Here is a 15,560-nt window from a genome sequence, read left to right on the forward strand (position 1 = left end):
TACATCACTTAAGCTTTGGGTTAAGTTATCTAATCCAGTCATCACTGTTTGCCTACTTGCTGTTGCTGTAGTTGTTAAGTAAAACATTTAGGTGTTGTCTCTGGCTGTTCTCCATCTGTAATTATTCTGTACACACAGTTTGACTTTGTACCCAGCAATCTGTCTTCATGGTTGCCTCCAGTGGTTTAACGCTAACAGCATCCTCTCTGATTGGCTGGGCTGTCACTTCAGGACTTAGTGGGCTCTGAGTGTTCAGCTGTCTGAACCCAGCGTATTTTGCTGCCGCCTCATCGGTTTAGCAAAGCATGGCTGCCTCTCTGTCGAGGGGCTCACAAGCGAGCACCCGTGGGCCCCTTCCACACCCGGGAGTTACATAACACTGTCAGAAGAGAAGGGTAACTTGAGAGCTCACTGGAGGAGAAAGATGGAGCTGCTTCTAAAGTTCTACATTTGCATTTTAAGCATTTAACTACAGTACCACTTATTCAAAGAGACTCATAATGTGAGAGCAGGTAGGTGGTTCATCATCTTTCTCAGGGACATTTTGACAGGATTCAGTTTTGTTGATGGACAGAGTGACTCATGTTTCTAAAGCAAAATTTTCAAGCAGTGAAGCACAGTAAGTGTCTGCACAATTTTTCTGGCCTAACTACACTTTGTGCTTAACGTTTGTCATATTTTACAATGACTCTAACCTTAATACTTCCATTAATACATGCTTAATAATTAAAATATCTAAGACAGTGACTACAAGAACTTAAAAGTAGACCTTATGACAGAACAAGTGATTTCATTGGACTGTACAGGTGTACCCGATAAAGGTGTAAAATGTAAACATTTTCTTTTGTTCTCTAATTGTACCCCTTAAATGTTTATTGTACTGGTGACAAGTGATGCAAGGTTATTATTGCACTTGAGATATGTTTCGGTGCCTTAAAAAGTGCAAATATCTGCTCTCTTTCCCCTGTGGTAGATGCTTACTGAGTCCCGATACTGTACCACAGAATACCATAGTAGTAGATCCAGTGTAGGTATAGCACGATATTCTGCCAGTGGAAAAACTTGACCTGTTCACCTGATACTCAGGACTCTTAGAGCAGGGCAGCATGACCAGACTTCACCAATGTCACTAGTGACCAATTTGAGCTAGCCTTAAATGAGTGACCAGCAGCCCTAAAGGTCCCCTGGTTTCATCTTTCCTCCCTTTATAGACAGCAGGAAGCTAACAGAGCCTAATAGCCAGCAAGGTAAACAAGAAGTAGACAGAGGACTTAAGCTGTCAGCCGCAGAACACTTGACACGGAACAACTCCGGTGTCAACGCAACTGTACCAGCTCCTAAATGAATTTTATTTGTTTTTTAACTTCAGAGGAAAACATTTTACTACTACATATACCTGACAGAGAATGTTGCAGATTCAGTTTCTACTCACAAAAAATCACAAGTAAAATATGTTTTTTTTTATTAGTTAAACTATCTAGCATTTTATTTGAGTTGAAATCACCTTGAACAGATGCTCAGAAAATGTAAGTACATTATGCTGGTAATGCCTCTCTTTTCACTTTAAAGGGGCGCTATGCAGTTTTGGTTATTTCTTCGCTTTTTGCTAGCAGGTTTCTCTATGGAGCCCCCCTTACAGCTTCGGAATAGATATTTGGCAGCTCCTATGTTTACTTGTGTCTGACACGTCGTTCGGTCAGTCTGGTGTTTTCTCTTTCTCTGTTCATCCGACAATGCTTTACTACGTTTCTGTTGTTTTTTTTGCCGGCTCAGACGTGACGATAGTGTGGAAAACTCGGTCGCTACCTTAGCCGGTTCCTGAATGGGCGTATGTGTGCAGTGCATGGATATATTAAGAGAACAGTGCAGTGCAGTGAAGCAGTTTGTGACATCACAAGACCTGATATCACGCAATACTTCATGACGCTGAGTTCGGCGACTTGCTGGCCAAAAGTTTCAAGTGTGGTTTTTTTCTCTCACAAGTGCTAGGGGGGAGCAAGACTACTACCATTCAACTCAAAGTCATCTAACTATTCCAATGAGTCCAAAGCTGTTCAGTTAAGGTAAATTAAGCTAAAAAAAAGGGCATGGTTCCCCTTAAAGTGAACATTTGAATACAGTACTTGTACAGTGGGGTTACAGGTGTTTTTACCATATGGCATATGTAAAGGGCCTAGTGAATTTGTGTGTGTTTGTGTACAATTCATTTCATCATTTACATGTAAGGTAGACCGCAATCAGGTTTTGGTGGTAGATGAATTTTGGGCACCACACTTGTAGCCTACTGCAAACACATGCTTGACTGAGAGCCTTGAAGCTATGAAACCCCGCCCTGGCAACTGCACACAGGCTGCTGCCTTCTTCTGAGTAGATTGGATCTTCTTGAGATATTTAAAAGACAACAGACACACAAACACACACATATACACACACACATACACAAACATATAGAGGTGCCTCAATTAATAGTTAGTGGTCTTACATAGTCCAAAAATATTAGTAAACATGAACAATTCTCTCCCAAAGCCATGTGCTAAAACTCAAATTTGTGATGTCATCAAGTATAAAGTCTGAAACTGCTCCATCCATCCATCCATCCATCTATCCATCTTCGACCGCTTATCTGGTATTGGGTCGCGGGGGCAGCAGCTCCAGTAGGGGACCCCAAACTTCCCTTTCCCGAGCCACATCAACCAGCTCCAACTGGGGGATCCCGAGGCGTTCCCAGGCCAGGTTGGAGATATAATCTCTCCACCTGGTCCTGGGTCTTCCCCGAGTCCTCCTCCCAGCTGGACTTGCTTGGAACACCTCCCTAGGGAGGCGCCCAGGAGGCATCCTTACCAGATGCCCGAACCACCTCAACTTGCTCCTTTCGACGTGAAGTAGCAGTGGCTCTACTCCGAGCTCCTCTCGGATGACTGAGCTTCTCACCCTATCTCTAGGGGAGACGCCAGCCCCCTTCCTGAGGAAACCCATTTCGGCCGCTTGTACCCTGGATCTCGTTCTTTAGGTCATGACCCAGCCTTGAAACTGCTCCATAGAAAATTATGGGAAAGATCTTATAGACTACTCTGGTGGGAAAGTTTTGATTATATGGGTTCATTTTCTATTTCAGGACTGAACTTAGCAGAACTTCTTCAGAAAACATCTCTACTCTGTGAACCTGTGGCAGCTTTCACTAGCTTGAGCGGTGTGGTTAATTGAATTGCTGTTGAATGTAGAGGGATGTGGAGGTGAAGTGCAAGTTTGGACACATCAGCAGTTTTTATTTTTAGCTGCGTGTGTTCAGTAGGTTGCCTGTTGGTGAGGTCTGAGTAAAGGACTGTCTGCCCAACAAGCCCCCTTGGCTACAATTAGAGGAAGCCGCTCCTTCTCTTCTTTGTACATAGCTCTCATACTTTTCTCTTTATCTCTCTATTTCATAGCTTAAGTCTCAGTCTCTCTGCCTCTCCCTGAAATGTCTTAAAAATGTCTTGTCTCTGTAATTCTTTCACTCTCTCGTTTGCTCACTCTTTGCTTCTCCTGCTCTCCCTATTTCATGGCCTTTTTTGTTGTTTTCCGCCTACAGTCAGTTAAATCTGACGGGTACATAGTACACACAATACTACAGAATAAACACACCGACAAATTCACAGTATGTTGGATTCAGACTGATGGTGGACGGTGTTGATGGAATCCCCCAGCTTGTACTAATGCTTATTTTTATGCTGAGAGAGACTATGCTGATGTGTATTATTCCTGCTTATTTGTGCACAGGTGAAAGGGGGAGTGTAAGTAGGTCAGTAAATGTTCATTTTGTGTTTGTTGCACTGACATTTTGCTTTAATTCATTCATCCGTGTACATTTGTGTGCATGTATGCTGACTAAAGTACATGCACTTATGAATATGTGGATATAGTTAGATTTCCACAGGTTTTGCGGTCTAACGGGCTCTATAGGATTTCCTGCTCAGTCCTGTGGAGCAGCTTAGTGAAATTTGCATGTAGTGGTTTTGCCAATCAGGAAGGATCCAGCAATGCTTCCTGTTACCACTTGTTTAAATAATCACACCCCAAACAACCATCCACTTTTTTCAGTAACTGAAAATCACCACGAAAACTAAACGGATTACCTGCAGTCAAGAATAGCCTTGTGTTCTCTACAGATATGATGCTGCCTCTCTTACCATGGTCTTATCACAGCCACGGATCCTATATCCTTCTCTTTCCTCTGTCTGGAAATTGAACAAACACATTGCTGATAGGGGTAGTGTGATGATGTTGAACACACTGCTTCTAGCTGTGCCACACTCAATGACATCATTCAGCTCTCTCTCCTGTTTCGGAGGATAATGATCTGATGGTGCCGTACGCCGAAATTATACAATCCGTGTGCGCTAGGGTCCGCCAGGGCCCGCGTGACATAGTTGTCGTCATTTCATTGTACACTCCTTACCACTCCTCTACAAGGAGTAGCACTATATACTATGAGCAACATACTCAAAGTGGATAGTCTATACAGACATACTATGCCTTAGTGGGGGCGCAGCTGTCTGTGTACGTGTCCATTTTGTAGAATATTCAAGCATTTATGATGTTGGATGTGTGCAGCCATGGCAGGAAGGGTGGTTATCTGGATTTGCCCCATTATATTGCCTGTTTGCAATATGACCTTAATTACTTAATTCAACCCCTACATTTTTTATATAATCGTCATTAAAACTGGTACATAGCACTACACTTAGTGAACACTACACACAGTATACACACATATCTCTTTATTTACAGTATGGGGTTTTCTCTCTCTCAGTCTAGCAGGACTCTTAAAGTTTGGTGTTACAAATAAAAAATGCATTTTTTTGAGAGGAAAATATTTAAGAGGACACATGGATGTATAAGTATAGGTGGGAAGGAAATTAATTAGAGAAAAGGTTAATTGATGAAAAGATTTAGGAAAATATATAAGAGGGAAGAGAAGAAAACGGAACAGTAGGATATGAAGCAGAAAAAATGGGAGTATATAAAAGTTGAAAAAGAGAGAATAGGAATAGAGATGGGAGTAAAGAATTGAATTGAGTAAGTATTCAGCGGGAAAATTGAAGAAAATAAGAAGAAAGGATTCAAGATGAGGAAGGAAGAAGATTAAGCAGATTAGAGGACGTCCGCTCCTCATTTTGTTTGTCCTCATCCTCTTGGTGTTTTTTGAGAAATGACGCTGTTAATTAATCAAGGCGTGCATGGTTTATTAAATCAAAGTGTTTACAACTTTCACTCTCAACCAGATTCTTGCTGGTCATCGCTGATGTTGCCATGGTAATTACAGTGTCATAAATGTGTTATTGATGGGCTAACTCATAGCAAACAATACATTAATCATTAGTGTATAATTATTTAAAAGTTATGTTTTTACTTATAATAGTGGTATAGTAATCTTTTAAACTGTTCTGTGTCTGGATGTCCTCTACGCTCTATTCTCTTTTTAGATGAAAACATCTATATGGAGGAGGATTATGTACAGTATTGGTTTATACAAGTAGGACTGCAACTGACAATTATTTAATTTATTGATTAATCCTCTGGTCTATTAAATATAAAAAATTAACATCACAATTTACTAAAGCCCTGTGAGATATCATCAAATTGCTTTTTTTGCCCAACCTACCGTTCAAAACCCAAAGAAATCCATTTTACAATCACGTGAGACAAAGCACATAAGCAAAAAAAAAAATTTTCTCCTGATCAACTTATTGATTCAGTGAATTAGTGACCCTAGTTAGGATCTACTTTCTTGGAAAAATACTTCTTCAACATAGGAAACAATGTATCTAGATATATCCTATATTCCATATTTTAAATTAAAATGTGATTTAAAAACATTTGAAATGTAACTTACCAATCTTTTCTGTTCTGTTTATTAAATAATAAAACCGCAACACTTATTTTGCTGTCATTTGACGACAACCCGTCTCACACGATGCTACCTTAATTCCTGAAGAGCTGCATTTGTTTTTGTGTGGTGTGTCACAGCAGGACCACAATGTAAAACTGTTAGTTCCACTTCTAACCCATAATACACAGAACGACACACCACCTCCACACTAAAAATCTCTTTAAAGCATTACACGCAGTTGTGCCAGCAGCTTCTATCAAACCCTGTGTGTGTGTGTGTGTGTGTGTGTGTGTGTGTGTGTGTGTGTGTGTGTGTGTGTGTGTGTGTGTGTGTGTGTGTGTGTGTGTGTGTGTGTGTGTGTGTGTGTGTGTGTGTGTGTGTGTGTGTGTGTGTGTGTGCGCGCGCGCGCGTCATACTGTAGGATATTGGCAACATGTTAAACAAGGAATTATATGTAGCTAATTGTTGACTGTAGTATAAAAATTTGGTAGAGTGGTGATAAAGGAAATGCGGTGGTCATAATTGTGTTTTTGATCACTTGCTTGAATTTTGACAGGAAGCTGGCAAATATTAGTCGAAATTCATGTCATAAGCTTTTTTATGACAAGATTTTAAATTTTACTACGTTTCTTCCCGATTAATTCCCAAACAGAAATAAAATAAAGTTGATCAACATAAATAATTCAAAAAATAAACATTGTTACAAAAATGACCATATAACATCAACTAACAGTTGAAGTACTGTATGCAGCACACATTATGTAATAAAAACAAGCATTGCACAATAATGTACTTATGGTTTTAAGGAACTGCAAAATCCCTAGTTCACATATATCACTCTCCCGTCATGTTTTCCTGTACATACTGCGAGTACAAAAACAATAAGGTCTGCAACTAGCAATTATTTTGTCTATCAATTTATCTACACAGACCGTTTTTAAATGAATTAAGTAATGATGGGACCGTAACAAAATCCAAAAAATGTCCACTCAGTTTTGCTAAGCCCCAGGTGAAGTCTAAATAAACTCATTTTGTTTGACCAACATTCCAAAACCCAAATATAATGAGTTTAGTATAGTAGTAGAATACTAAGAAAACCAGCAAATTTTGACATTTGCAAATCTGGGATCTGTAAATTTTTGCTTTCATCAATCGACCAATTGATTAATCATCTTATCTTTGCAGCTCTAAAGTCAACCAAACCTCAAAGCTGTGTCAATGGAAAGTCATAGAAAGATATGAACAGAGCTGTAAATGTGTCTGTAAGTTATTTAGAAAGGTCCTCTTTTTAATGAAGTACTTGTCCGCCTATGAGAAAAAAAGATATATATCCTTTCTGGAAAGATTTTATTTTGGGGGCTTTGTTTAACACAATAGTGGAGACAGATAGGATACATGGAGGGATTGGTAGGTGACATGCAGTAACGGTCTCTGGCCAGAGGCTGCCAATACACCCCAAACTGCTCCCTTAGTGATCGAGTTTAATTGTTTGAGAACTATTGTCATACAATCAATCTCCTGGCGAGCTTGAGCCACTTCAATCCATTTAAAGAGCATTGCTGGGCTTTTTATCGTTTAGGATGGAAAAATATCCCTGCACAAATACATGGGGACAATGAGGACCAAGACCTTTTACCATATGAGCATGATATTCTGCAGCGGTTTCCACAAAATGCAGCAGACTGCTTCTTCGCTCAGTGAGACACTCCTAAATTCCCTACTTTTCTCTCTACTGTCAGGAAACAAGGGGAGGATAAGAAGCAAAAAAAGATGACATTTCTCTCACACACAAAAACTTTCCCATTTTCTCTCTGATACACACACACATATCAAGGCCAGGCAGGCTCAAGGTTGGTTTATCTGCAGTTTACAGTGAGTTGTTGGAGAATGCTGTGCTGTCTTCTCTCTGGTTGTGTTTGCACTGTGCGTGTGTGTTTATATATGTGGGAAAGGAAAGTGAGGGGGGAAAAGCAGAGAGTGCACATGCGTGTGTGTATACGCTGCAGTGGCTGCTGTGGATTAGACGGCACAGACTAGGAGACTGATGCCTGAGGGAGTGCTATTGCAGGATGGATGTGACAAACACTAATACACAAACAAACATGGTGACTTAGCAGTGTGCTGTAAACTGATACAGTTGAATTCATTGCCTTCTTCTGCTGTATATAAACAATTACAAACAGGAAAGATATGTTAGAGACTTTGCCATTGTCATCTCATGAATCCATGTAGAAGTGCATAAATCAGGATGGGCAGGATGTAACCTTCACGCATGAACAGGATATGAAAACTCAACATATTGTGCATCTAAATATCCCTTTTTTGTCATGTTTAAAGCGTGTGATCTACATGTGTTTCAGGACTCGGCTCAGGAAGGTGTTATCACCCGGGACATCCACCGCACCTTCCCTGCGCACGACTACTTCAAGGACTCAGACGGAGATGGACAGGATTCATTGTACAAGATCTGCAAGGTGAGTCTGAGATATGACATTGAGGGAGTGGACAGGTATCCCAGCAGAGTAACATCCAGATATTTTGAATTTGATAAAAACAGCATTGGATTATTCAGTACTCTGTTATCTCACATTCTCTACATTATCTGGGAACAGAAGGAACCTCTTGATACACACTCTTTCATGCTGTGTTTGAACGTTTTTTAAAACTTTCCTGCTGAGAATCAAGTGCTGTGAGATTAGAAGCTAATTCTGAAATGTGTGCTAGGCCTTGTAAAATGTTAGCATTTTCTTATGAAGCCTGCCATTATTTTTTTCTTTTTTTGCTATTTGTGATCTGGCAAAGCTCAATAGGATTTTGTTTGGCATTTCAAGTTGGATCTACAATATATGACTGACAGTACCTGCTTTACTGAGACATCAACATGAACCCTTCCTACACATGACATAGCAGACATTTCCACCATTCAGTGGAGGGGCATTGATATTTTCTTCAAATTTTCACCCACCCAAAAGGGTTTCTGAATTTCTCATTTGAGGTATGAAATAGCTGTTCAGATGCAGGATATGTAATGCTACTAGTGTAACTCTCCTAGTTTAAATGCCTAGGTTTGAACAGTTTTAGTGACAGAATTAAAGTCAACACTTTATCAACTCTCAATAATTCACCGACATCTGCGTAGGATTGCAATGTCCGGCTGATCATGAGTAGATTTGATTAAGTTTAGAAGCCAATAGTAGCTTGTGAGATGGAGCCTGACTTTGCAGGGTTACCGAAAGACTTTTAACTGCGTAAACATTCAGCCAGTTTTCCTTTCAAATACAGAATATTATGTGAATTGCTTATTATTATTCATAGGCTCTCTGTAGTAGTGGAAGGCAAATATATCTGAGAAAACGTTGAGGGCACAACACCAGCATGGTCACACATCAAAGTATATTAGATTTAAGGCTATGAGTGAGGGAACTGTGTCCACTCCATTTTTTTTATAGAAATCCTGGAATCTAGTTTAAAGAGTAATGCTTATTTGGATAACTTAAGTTGAAATACGTGTAGACTTATGTAGACCCACTTTTGATGCATCGTTACAAGAGAAACAATACGTTAAAACCCAACAATATATAATATCAAATGCATGTTATAATGAAAAAACTTCAAGCCAACCACACAAACTCACATAACAGTATCTTTTATGCAGACCAGCCACGAACCTGGAACCATAAAAAACATGCAGTTGAGCATTTCTTCCACTTAAATAATTGAGAAAATAAGCACTCTAAGGAAAGGGTCCCAGTGGACTCACATCCCAAGGTAATTATCTGTGAAGACACACGGTACATTTTATTCAGACAAAAGCCAAGGTCAGTACTACTGTAATGTATTAAAGCCAGAATGAATCACTGTCACTGTCCTTCTCTTGGGTTGTCTGCAGCTGTGAACCTTACCAAGACAGTTTAATATGCATAGATGTCTTTGCTGTCCCCCTACATTATATCCAACAGTTCTATCACGAACAGAAAAAAATAAAGGTGAAATCAAAATGTCCAATTAAAATGGATACTCATGTTAACAGTTTACCAAGATTAATAGCATTCTCAAGTTCTAAAAAATTGCATCCCCAGAAAAAAATCTCTCTCAGGTGTCACATGACTAATTTCTTTTTAATCTATTATTGTTAACCAAAAGTAGTGTACTGAACACTACTTTTTTATTTTATCATTTAGTGCCCGCTATTTCATTGAATGGGGAGGGGTTTCAAACACAGCCCACGTAGATTTTCTGTATGATATCATGCAGATCATTTGCACCTGCACATACCATCAGCTATTTTAGATGGAAGCATATTTAGCTGTTAATTAGCAAAAAGTGATGATCCCAAAATGTTTATGGAAAGAGAAGGGCTGCACACTACCACAAATTCTTCAGATACCAAAACAGTTTTTTTTAAATCTACAAGCAAAAATTTCAAAGTGAGATAGTAGTAAGATGAAAAGGAATATTTTGGTCATTGGACTGTCTTTCTATAATGTCTAATTAACTACAATATTAATAAGACGCTAAAAGCTTGTGTTGTGTGTTATGTATTGAACAGAAACCTGTGAGCACTAAGCTAAATCAGAGAAAAGTACACAAATGTGGATATCACAGAAGTATTTTGTTCATTCATCAAAATCAAAGGTAGTTTTAGATGATGAAGAAGTAGAAGTAGAGCAGGCCGGTCAGCGCTCTGGGAGAACCTGTCAGGAAGGGTTAGCCTCCAGTCTGGACCCAACTAGGTCAGTGGCGAGCCAGTCTTCATTTGTATGCAAATCCATGTAGATCTGCAGCTGATAAGGTTGGTTGGATCTTGAGGCATGAGTGGTGTACAACCACAGAGAATCCAGAACAAAGTTTATATTCATCTCCATATGCTACTCGGTAATAAGCCTTGAGTCTTTTTTTTTCTAACCTTTATTCTCCAGAGAAGGTCACCTGAGCTCTGTGCTCTTTTTCAGTGATAATACATTCTCTTAATGCTCCACTTAGTCACACTTCCAGCTAACTTGTATAACCTTAGACATATACCGGTGGTCACTCAGAAAGCCAGCTGGAGCAGTCAGCGGTTGACCGTCATGCTCAAGACACTCAAGACTCTGACAGTGGAGTACTATCCTCCCAGCTGGTCTGTGAATCTCAGATAAATGGATAAAAAGTATATCTGCTGTATGTCCATGGAAACAAAACTTACACAAAGCTGGGGGGGGGAAGCAAACATGATAACGCCTCATAAACCAGGCTAATGTTGCATATCCCTTTAAATGTTTCAATGCACACATTATTCAAGATACAAGTTCATGTCCTGGTGACCTAGCCTGGCTCCGCCCTCCTATGTACTAGGGAGGGATAACAAGGTTCTCCCCACACAAGAACAAGAAAAAAAAATAAACATGTTACACTCTTTCCAAGACTCCTTTTTTTATATTTATATTCTATATTGTTTTCACACTTTACTGGGACATTGCTGCAAATACAGTTGCTTATCAGCATGGCGAGAGGTCATGAGACAGGAGGCTCCAGGTTGCAGCCATAGAAGGAATTTTTTAATTTGCCTATAATCTGCATTTATTTTATAGACGGACATAAGTTTTTAAATATTTGAAATAGTTTTCACAATCTCCTGACCTCAACATAATTGAAAATCTATGGATAGAACTTAAAAGAGCAGTGCATGACAAACAGGCCGGAAATCTCAAAGAACTGGAAGACTTTTAGAAAGAAAAATGGGCAAAGATTCTTGGCTGGCTACAAAAAGTGTTTCCAAGCTGTGATACTTGCTAAAAAGGGCAGTACAAGGTATTAACTGTTGGGTGCCCAAACTTTTGCAGACTTCATTTTTTTTTGTTTTCTGTTATTTTGAATTTTGATTTATCTTTTATTGGCTTCTTTTTGCATATTAATAAAAAAAATTATCTGGGGTGCCCAAACTTTCGATCCCCACTGTACATGCCATTGGATACATTTTAAATGGATGTCTGCCACTAGGCCTAAAACATCACATATATGATTATTGTGACAGAGACTGGGACTCCAAGTCAAGATTCCGACTGAGTAACAAGATATGAATTCAGTTTTGATTCTGAGAATTCACAGATCCAGTTTCTCTTTTTTAATTTAAAGAAATCTACATGTATGTGCGTGTGCTCAAATATGGCTTCTGGAAAGAAAATAAAGGATTTAATATATATTACTAAACAGACATTAGTTAAGAAGCTAAGCAGCACATTGGCCAGGAGTCATTCTTGATGCCTACTATCTCAAACATCTCTCCCTGATAAGGCCAAGGATTACTGGGAATGTCTTGCTGCTTGTCTGCCGAATCTCTGGAATCTCCCTTTTCTTCATTTTCAATCATGTCCATACTACTATGTGCTAACTTTAGTGCCATCAAGCCGCAATGATTTGAATGCGGAATGCCGAATCTGTCAAGTCGTCTTTGTGGTTCGTCAAGTGCAAAATACAGTATATAAACAAAATCTGAAAAATCTACTTTAGTACAGTAATGAAGTATTTGTACTTTGTTACTTCCCATCTCTGTGCAAAAGCATACACAATTTTTGCACTACAATATTTCAAGTGAAGTCTTAATGACCTCAGCTAGTTTCCATGTCTATACATAGATTTGTGAAGCACTTCTCTGGAGTAAAGTGTTCCCATATTCATTATTTTGCACTTATTTTGGACCTTTACTGTGCATATGATCATTAATAGTTCTATTGGCTAAAAGGTTTTCTCCAAAGTTGTACACAGACAAATAGGAAACCTTTGTTTTTCCCTGTGATAACCTTGTTGGCAATGAGAAACTAGGCATATAGATGGTAATAATCCACCCCTTTGAGTCTATTATCTGCTCAGGATAACAAATTTAGGTTTCACCCACCAGAACCTCCCCCATCCATCTGTCAGCATGCACTTCTCCCAGCTGAGTTGGGGACATGTGAATGCCACACTCCATCAAGCATGTCAGCTTGTAGATTACACTCCAGACAGCTCCACAAGACTCCTCTATTACCTCCGCATCAAACCCAAAATTAGCTACACAGATCAGAAGCATAGCTCTGGATGTCCACACTCATTTTTTGAGCATGGAAAGAGGGAGAGAATCTATTCACCCAATGTGCAGATGTTTGACTGTTGTTGAAGTTGATTTGTCCATAAAAAACTGAGCTTTCTGCAAAAGTATATTGGTAAGAAAGATATTGAACCGTTATTAGTTAAATCATTTCAACTCTGGGTAAGGGTGGAACTAAACACAATATGTAAAGATAATGTTAAAACCAAACCTTTTGAGCTGCAGTGCTGCACACAAGCTTATATGTAGAAGTCAAGTCAAGTAGTTTACCTGCCCTGAATGCTGCCCCACTTACCTCCGATGCCTTTCAACAACAGTTTACTGTTCAGAGTTAATGTACAATAAGAGTTGAAGCTGTGTGATGTGGCCTTCTCCTTCCTCATTAAAAGTGTAGGTCAAATGGTTTCATACACTTGTGCCTGTCCCTGGATCCTTGTTTACACTGTGAAAAGGTCTATCTGTTTGCTCATTAGCATGATTGGTGGGTTGTGCCCACTATTAAACATTTTGTGACAGCACCTCTCCCGAACGGTCATCTGAAGGTTAGTCTCCTTTGTCGGTCTTCCCTACTTTAATGACAAACAGCCAGGAGTCTTATATAACAGGCCACTTCTTCTCGTAACACTGCAGTGGTGAGGCGTTTTTGTTGTGGCATGACTAAAGTTTCTTTGCTCTACTGTTTAAAATCAATCAGGCTTTAACAGTGGCAATGGATTTAGCCTTCCTACCCCAGGCTATGCTTGGTTCATCAATGGCACCTAGTCAGTGGGGAGTGAATGTTTCATCGGTGCCATTACAATGAGTACAGGCATCTTATTTTATATAATCAATATTTTATGGTAACAAAGTTTAAATTGACAATTTGAAAGGGGTTGTCCGTAGAAATAAACCTACATAGAAAACAGGCAGCTGTGATCAGCAATTTATTTAATGTAATTTTGGTGTTATGTTATTAGATCAGGAACTTAGTTCAGCATTTACTTAAAAGATGCCTCAGAGAGAGCAAAAAGAGTGAGAGAAGAGACAGGTTGACAATGACAAAGAGAAAAACCAAAGCATGAGAGAGATAGTCCCCAGGGAAATTCCTCTGAAACAAGGCTGCTATTAGAAAGAAACTGTCTCTTAGGAAATGTCCTCTATATGTGCTGGTGCTCTAGATCAGCAAGGCAGTAAGCACTCAAGATCAAATGGTGTAGAGATGACTTGTTCCTGACTCTTAAAAGGAAGCCTGAATTCCTGAGCCTACTAAAATATTACCATACCACGTGGTCACAAGAAACATTTTTGTGATGACTCAAGCACAGGTATTTACTGTTCTATATATCCGCTCATGCTACTATATTATATATACTATATATTATATTAGACAACAACTACCTAGGAGTTAAACTGACTGACTGTTAAACAAAGGGCTAACACTTCTCCCTACCTTAACACCGAAGTGTAAGACACTATATCCCCTATCTGAGCCAGTGGAGTTGTTCATTGACTGGTATAACTGTATCACACCATGTTTGAACTGTGCAGCCTCTCAGTGTGAATGTTTGTAACTGTTTAAGATAAGGTGTGGAATACAAGTACAGTTTTCAGGTTGCCTTGCTGGGTTAATAATGGGTTTATAAAAAGATAATAACCACCTGCTAATTGCGGTTATACCATGTATGTAAGATTCCCAGAGTTAAAGGGCAAGAATGATGTTTATTACTATCGCAAACATTTACAAAGTTTGGGACTTATTTGATAAAGTCTATGGTTAGGACATAGTAGTAGCTTTGTTACAGTTGGGCTGAAACTTTAAGGCCATTCAAAAATGGTGTACTTTTGTGGGCTGTTTGTGTGGTAACTTCCAGCAATTATGAAACGTTATTGCATCCTTTCAAACCAAAAACGTTTTCAGTTCAGCCTTCAGTCTGATTAAATCAGATTTGTTTAATTTACATATATATAAAAATATTATATATAAAATAAGGAAACATCTCTCATACTCCTCCAAATTAGCTCATTTACATTATAGCCCCAATCAAACTCAGGCACAGTACAAAGTAATCATACTTAAATTTACCTTTAGGCCCAAAGAGGGTAAAATATCTTCAACCTATAAAAGTCCATTTTAATGTTAATGTAAAAATAGAAAGTAAATTGAAGGGTTTTTAAATTACAGAAATCCATTTATACATTGTAAACACCTTGATTAATGTCAGCGACTACTGATGTCTTGATGATAGAATAACCAAATGAATTTTCCCCCACTCTTTTTTTCTTTCTTTCTCGCAGGCTTACTCTGTCTATGATGAGGAAATTGGTTATTGCCAGGGTCAGTCCTTCCTCGCTGCTGTTCTCTTGCTACACGTGAGTTAACTTTTCATCCATCCATCCACAAAGCCTGCCTTCTCATGGTCAGGAAAATGCCCTAGATAGATGACTACATACATACAGCACGCACACGCACACGCGCGCACACACACACACACACACACACACACACACACATACACACACCAAGCACAAAAACTTGCTTCTGGTGCTTTTATTTTGCAACATGCTTTTGAAATAAAAGCTCTTGGGAGCACTTGGAATGTTACCTTAATGCTACAGACTGTTTTAAGGACAGAAGTCAAACTAATT

The 15,560-nt window shown here is 39.1% G+C and overlaps 1 protein-coding gene and 1 long non-coding RNA gene across 3 annotated transcripts in view; one reads left to right on the forward strand and one right to left on the reverse strand.

The window, feature by feature from the left end:
- The window catches only part of rabgap1l (RAB GTPase activating protein 1-like), a 113,551-nt gene that overhangs the window by 64,541 nt on the left and 33,450 nt on the right, over positions 1-15,560 (forward strand). For both annotated transcript variants that reach the window (XM_034881179.1, XM_034881180.1), the window contains exons 14-15: positions 8,230-8,343; positions 15,210-15,284. In XM_034881179.1, coding sequence (XP_034737070.1) covers positions 8,230-8,343; positions 15,210-15,284 — 189 coding nt within the window. The remainder of the gene's footprint in view (positions 1-8,229; positions 8,344-15,209; positions 15,285-15,560) is intronic.
- LOC117950328 lies at positions 1,564-15,453 on the reverse strand. The gene is made up of 3 exons (XR_004657867.1): positions 15,442-15,453; positions 14,052-14,054; positions 1,564-1,664 (listed from the first exon to the last, which is right to left on the reverse strand). It is a non-coding gene; the product is annotated as an uncharacterized LOC117950328 (long non-coding RNA).

The sequence above is a fragment of the Etheostoma cragini genome, chromosome 9 (assembly GCF_013103735.1).
Source record: "Etheostoma cragini isolate CJK2018 chromosome 9, CSU_Ecrag_1.0, whole genome shotgun sequence".
NCBI lineage: Eukaryota > Metazoa > Chordata > Actinopteri > Perciformes > Percidae > Etheostoma > Etheostoma cragini.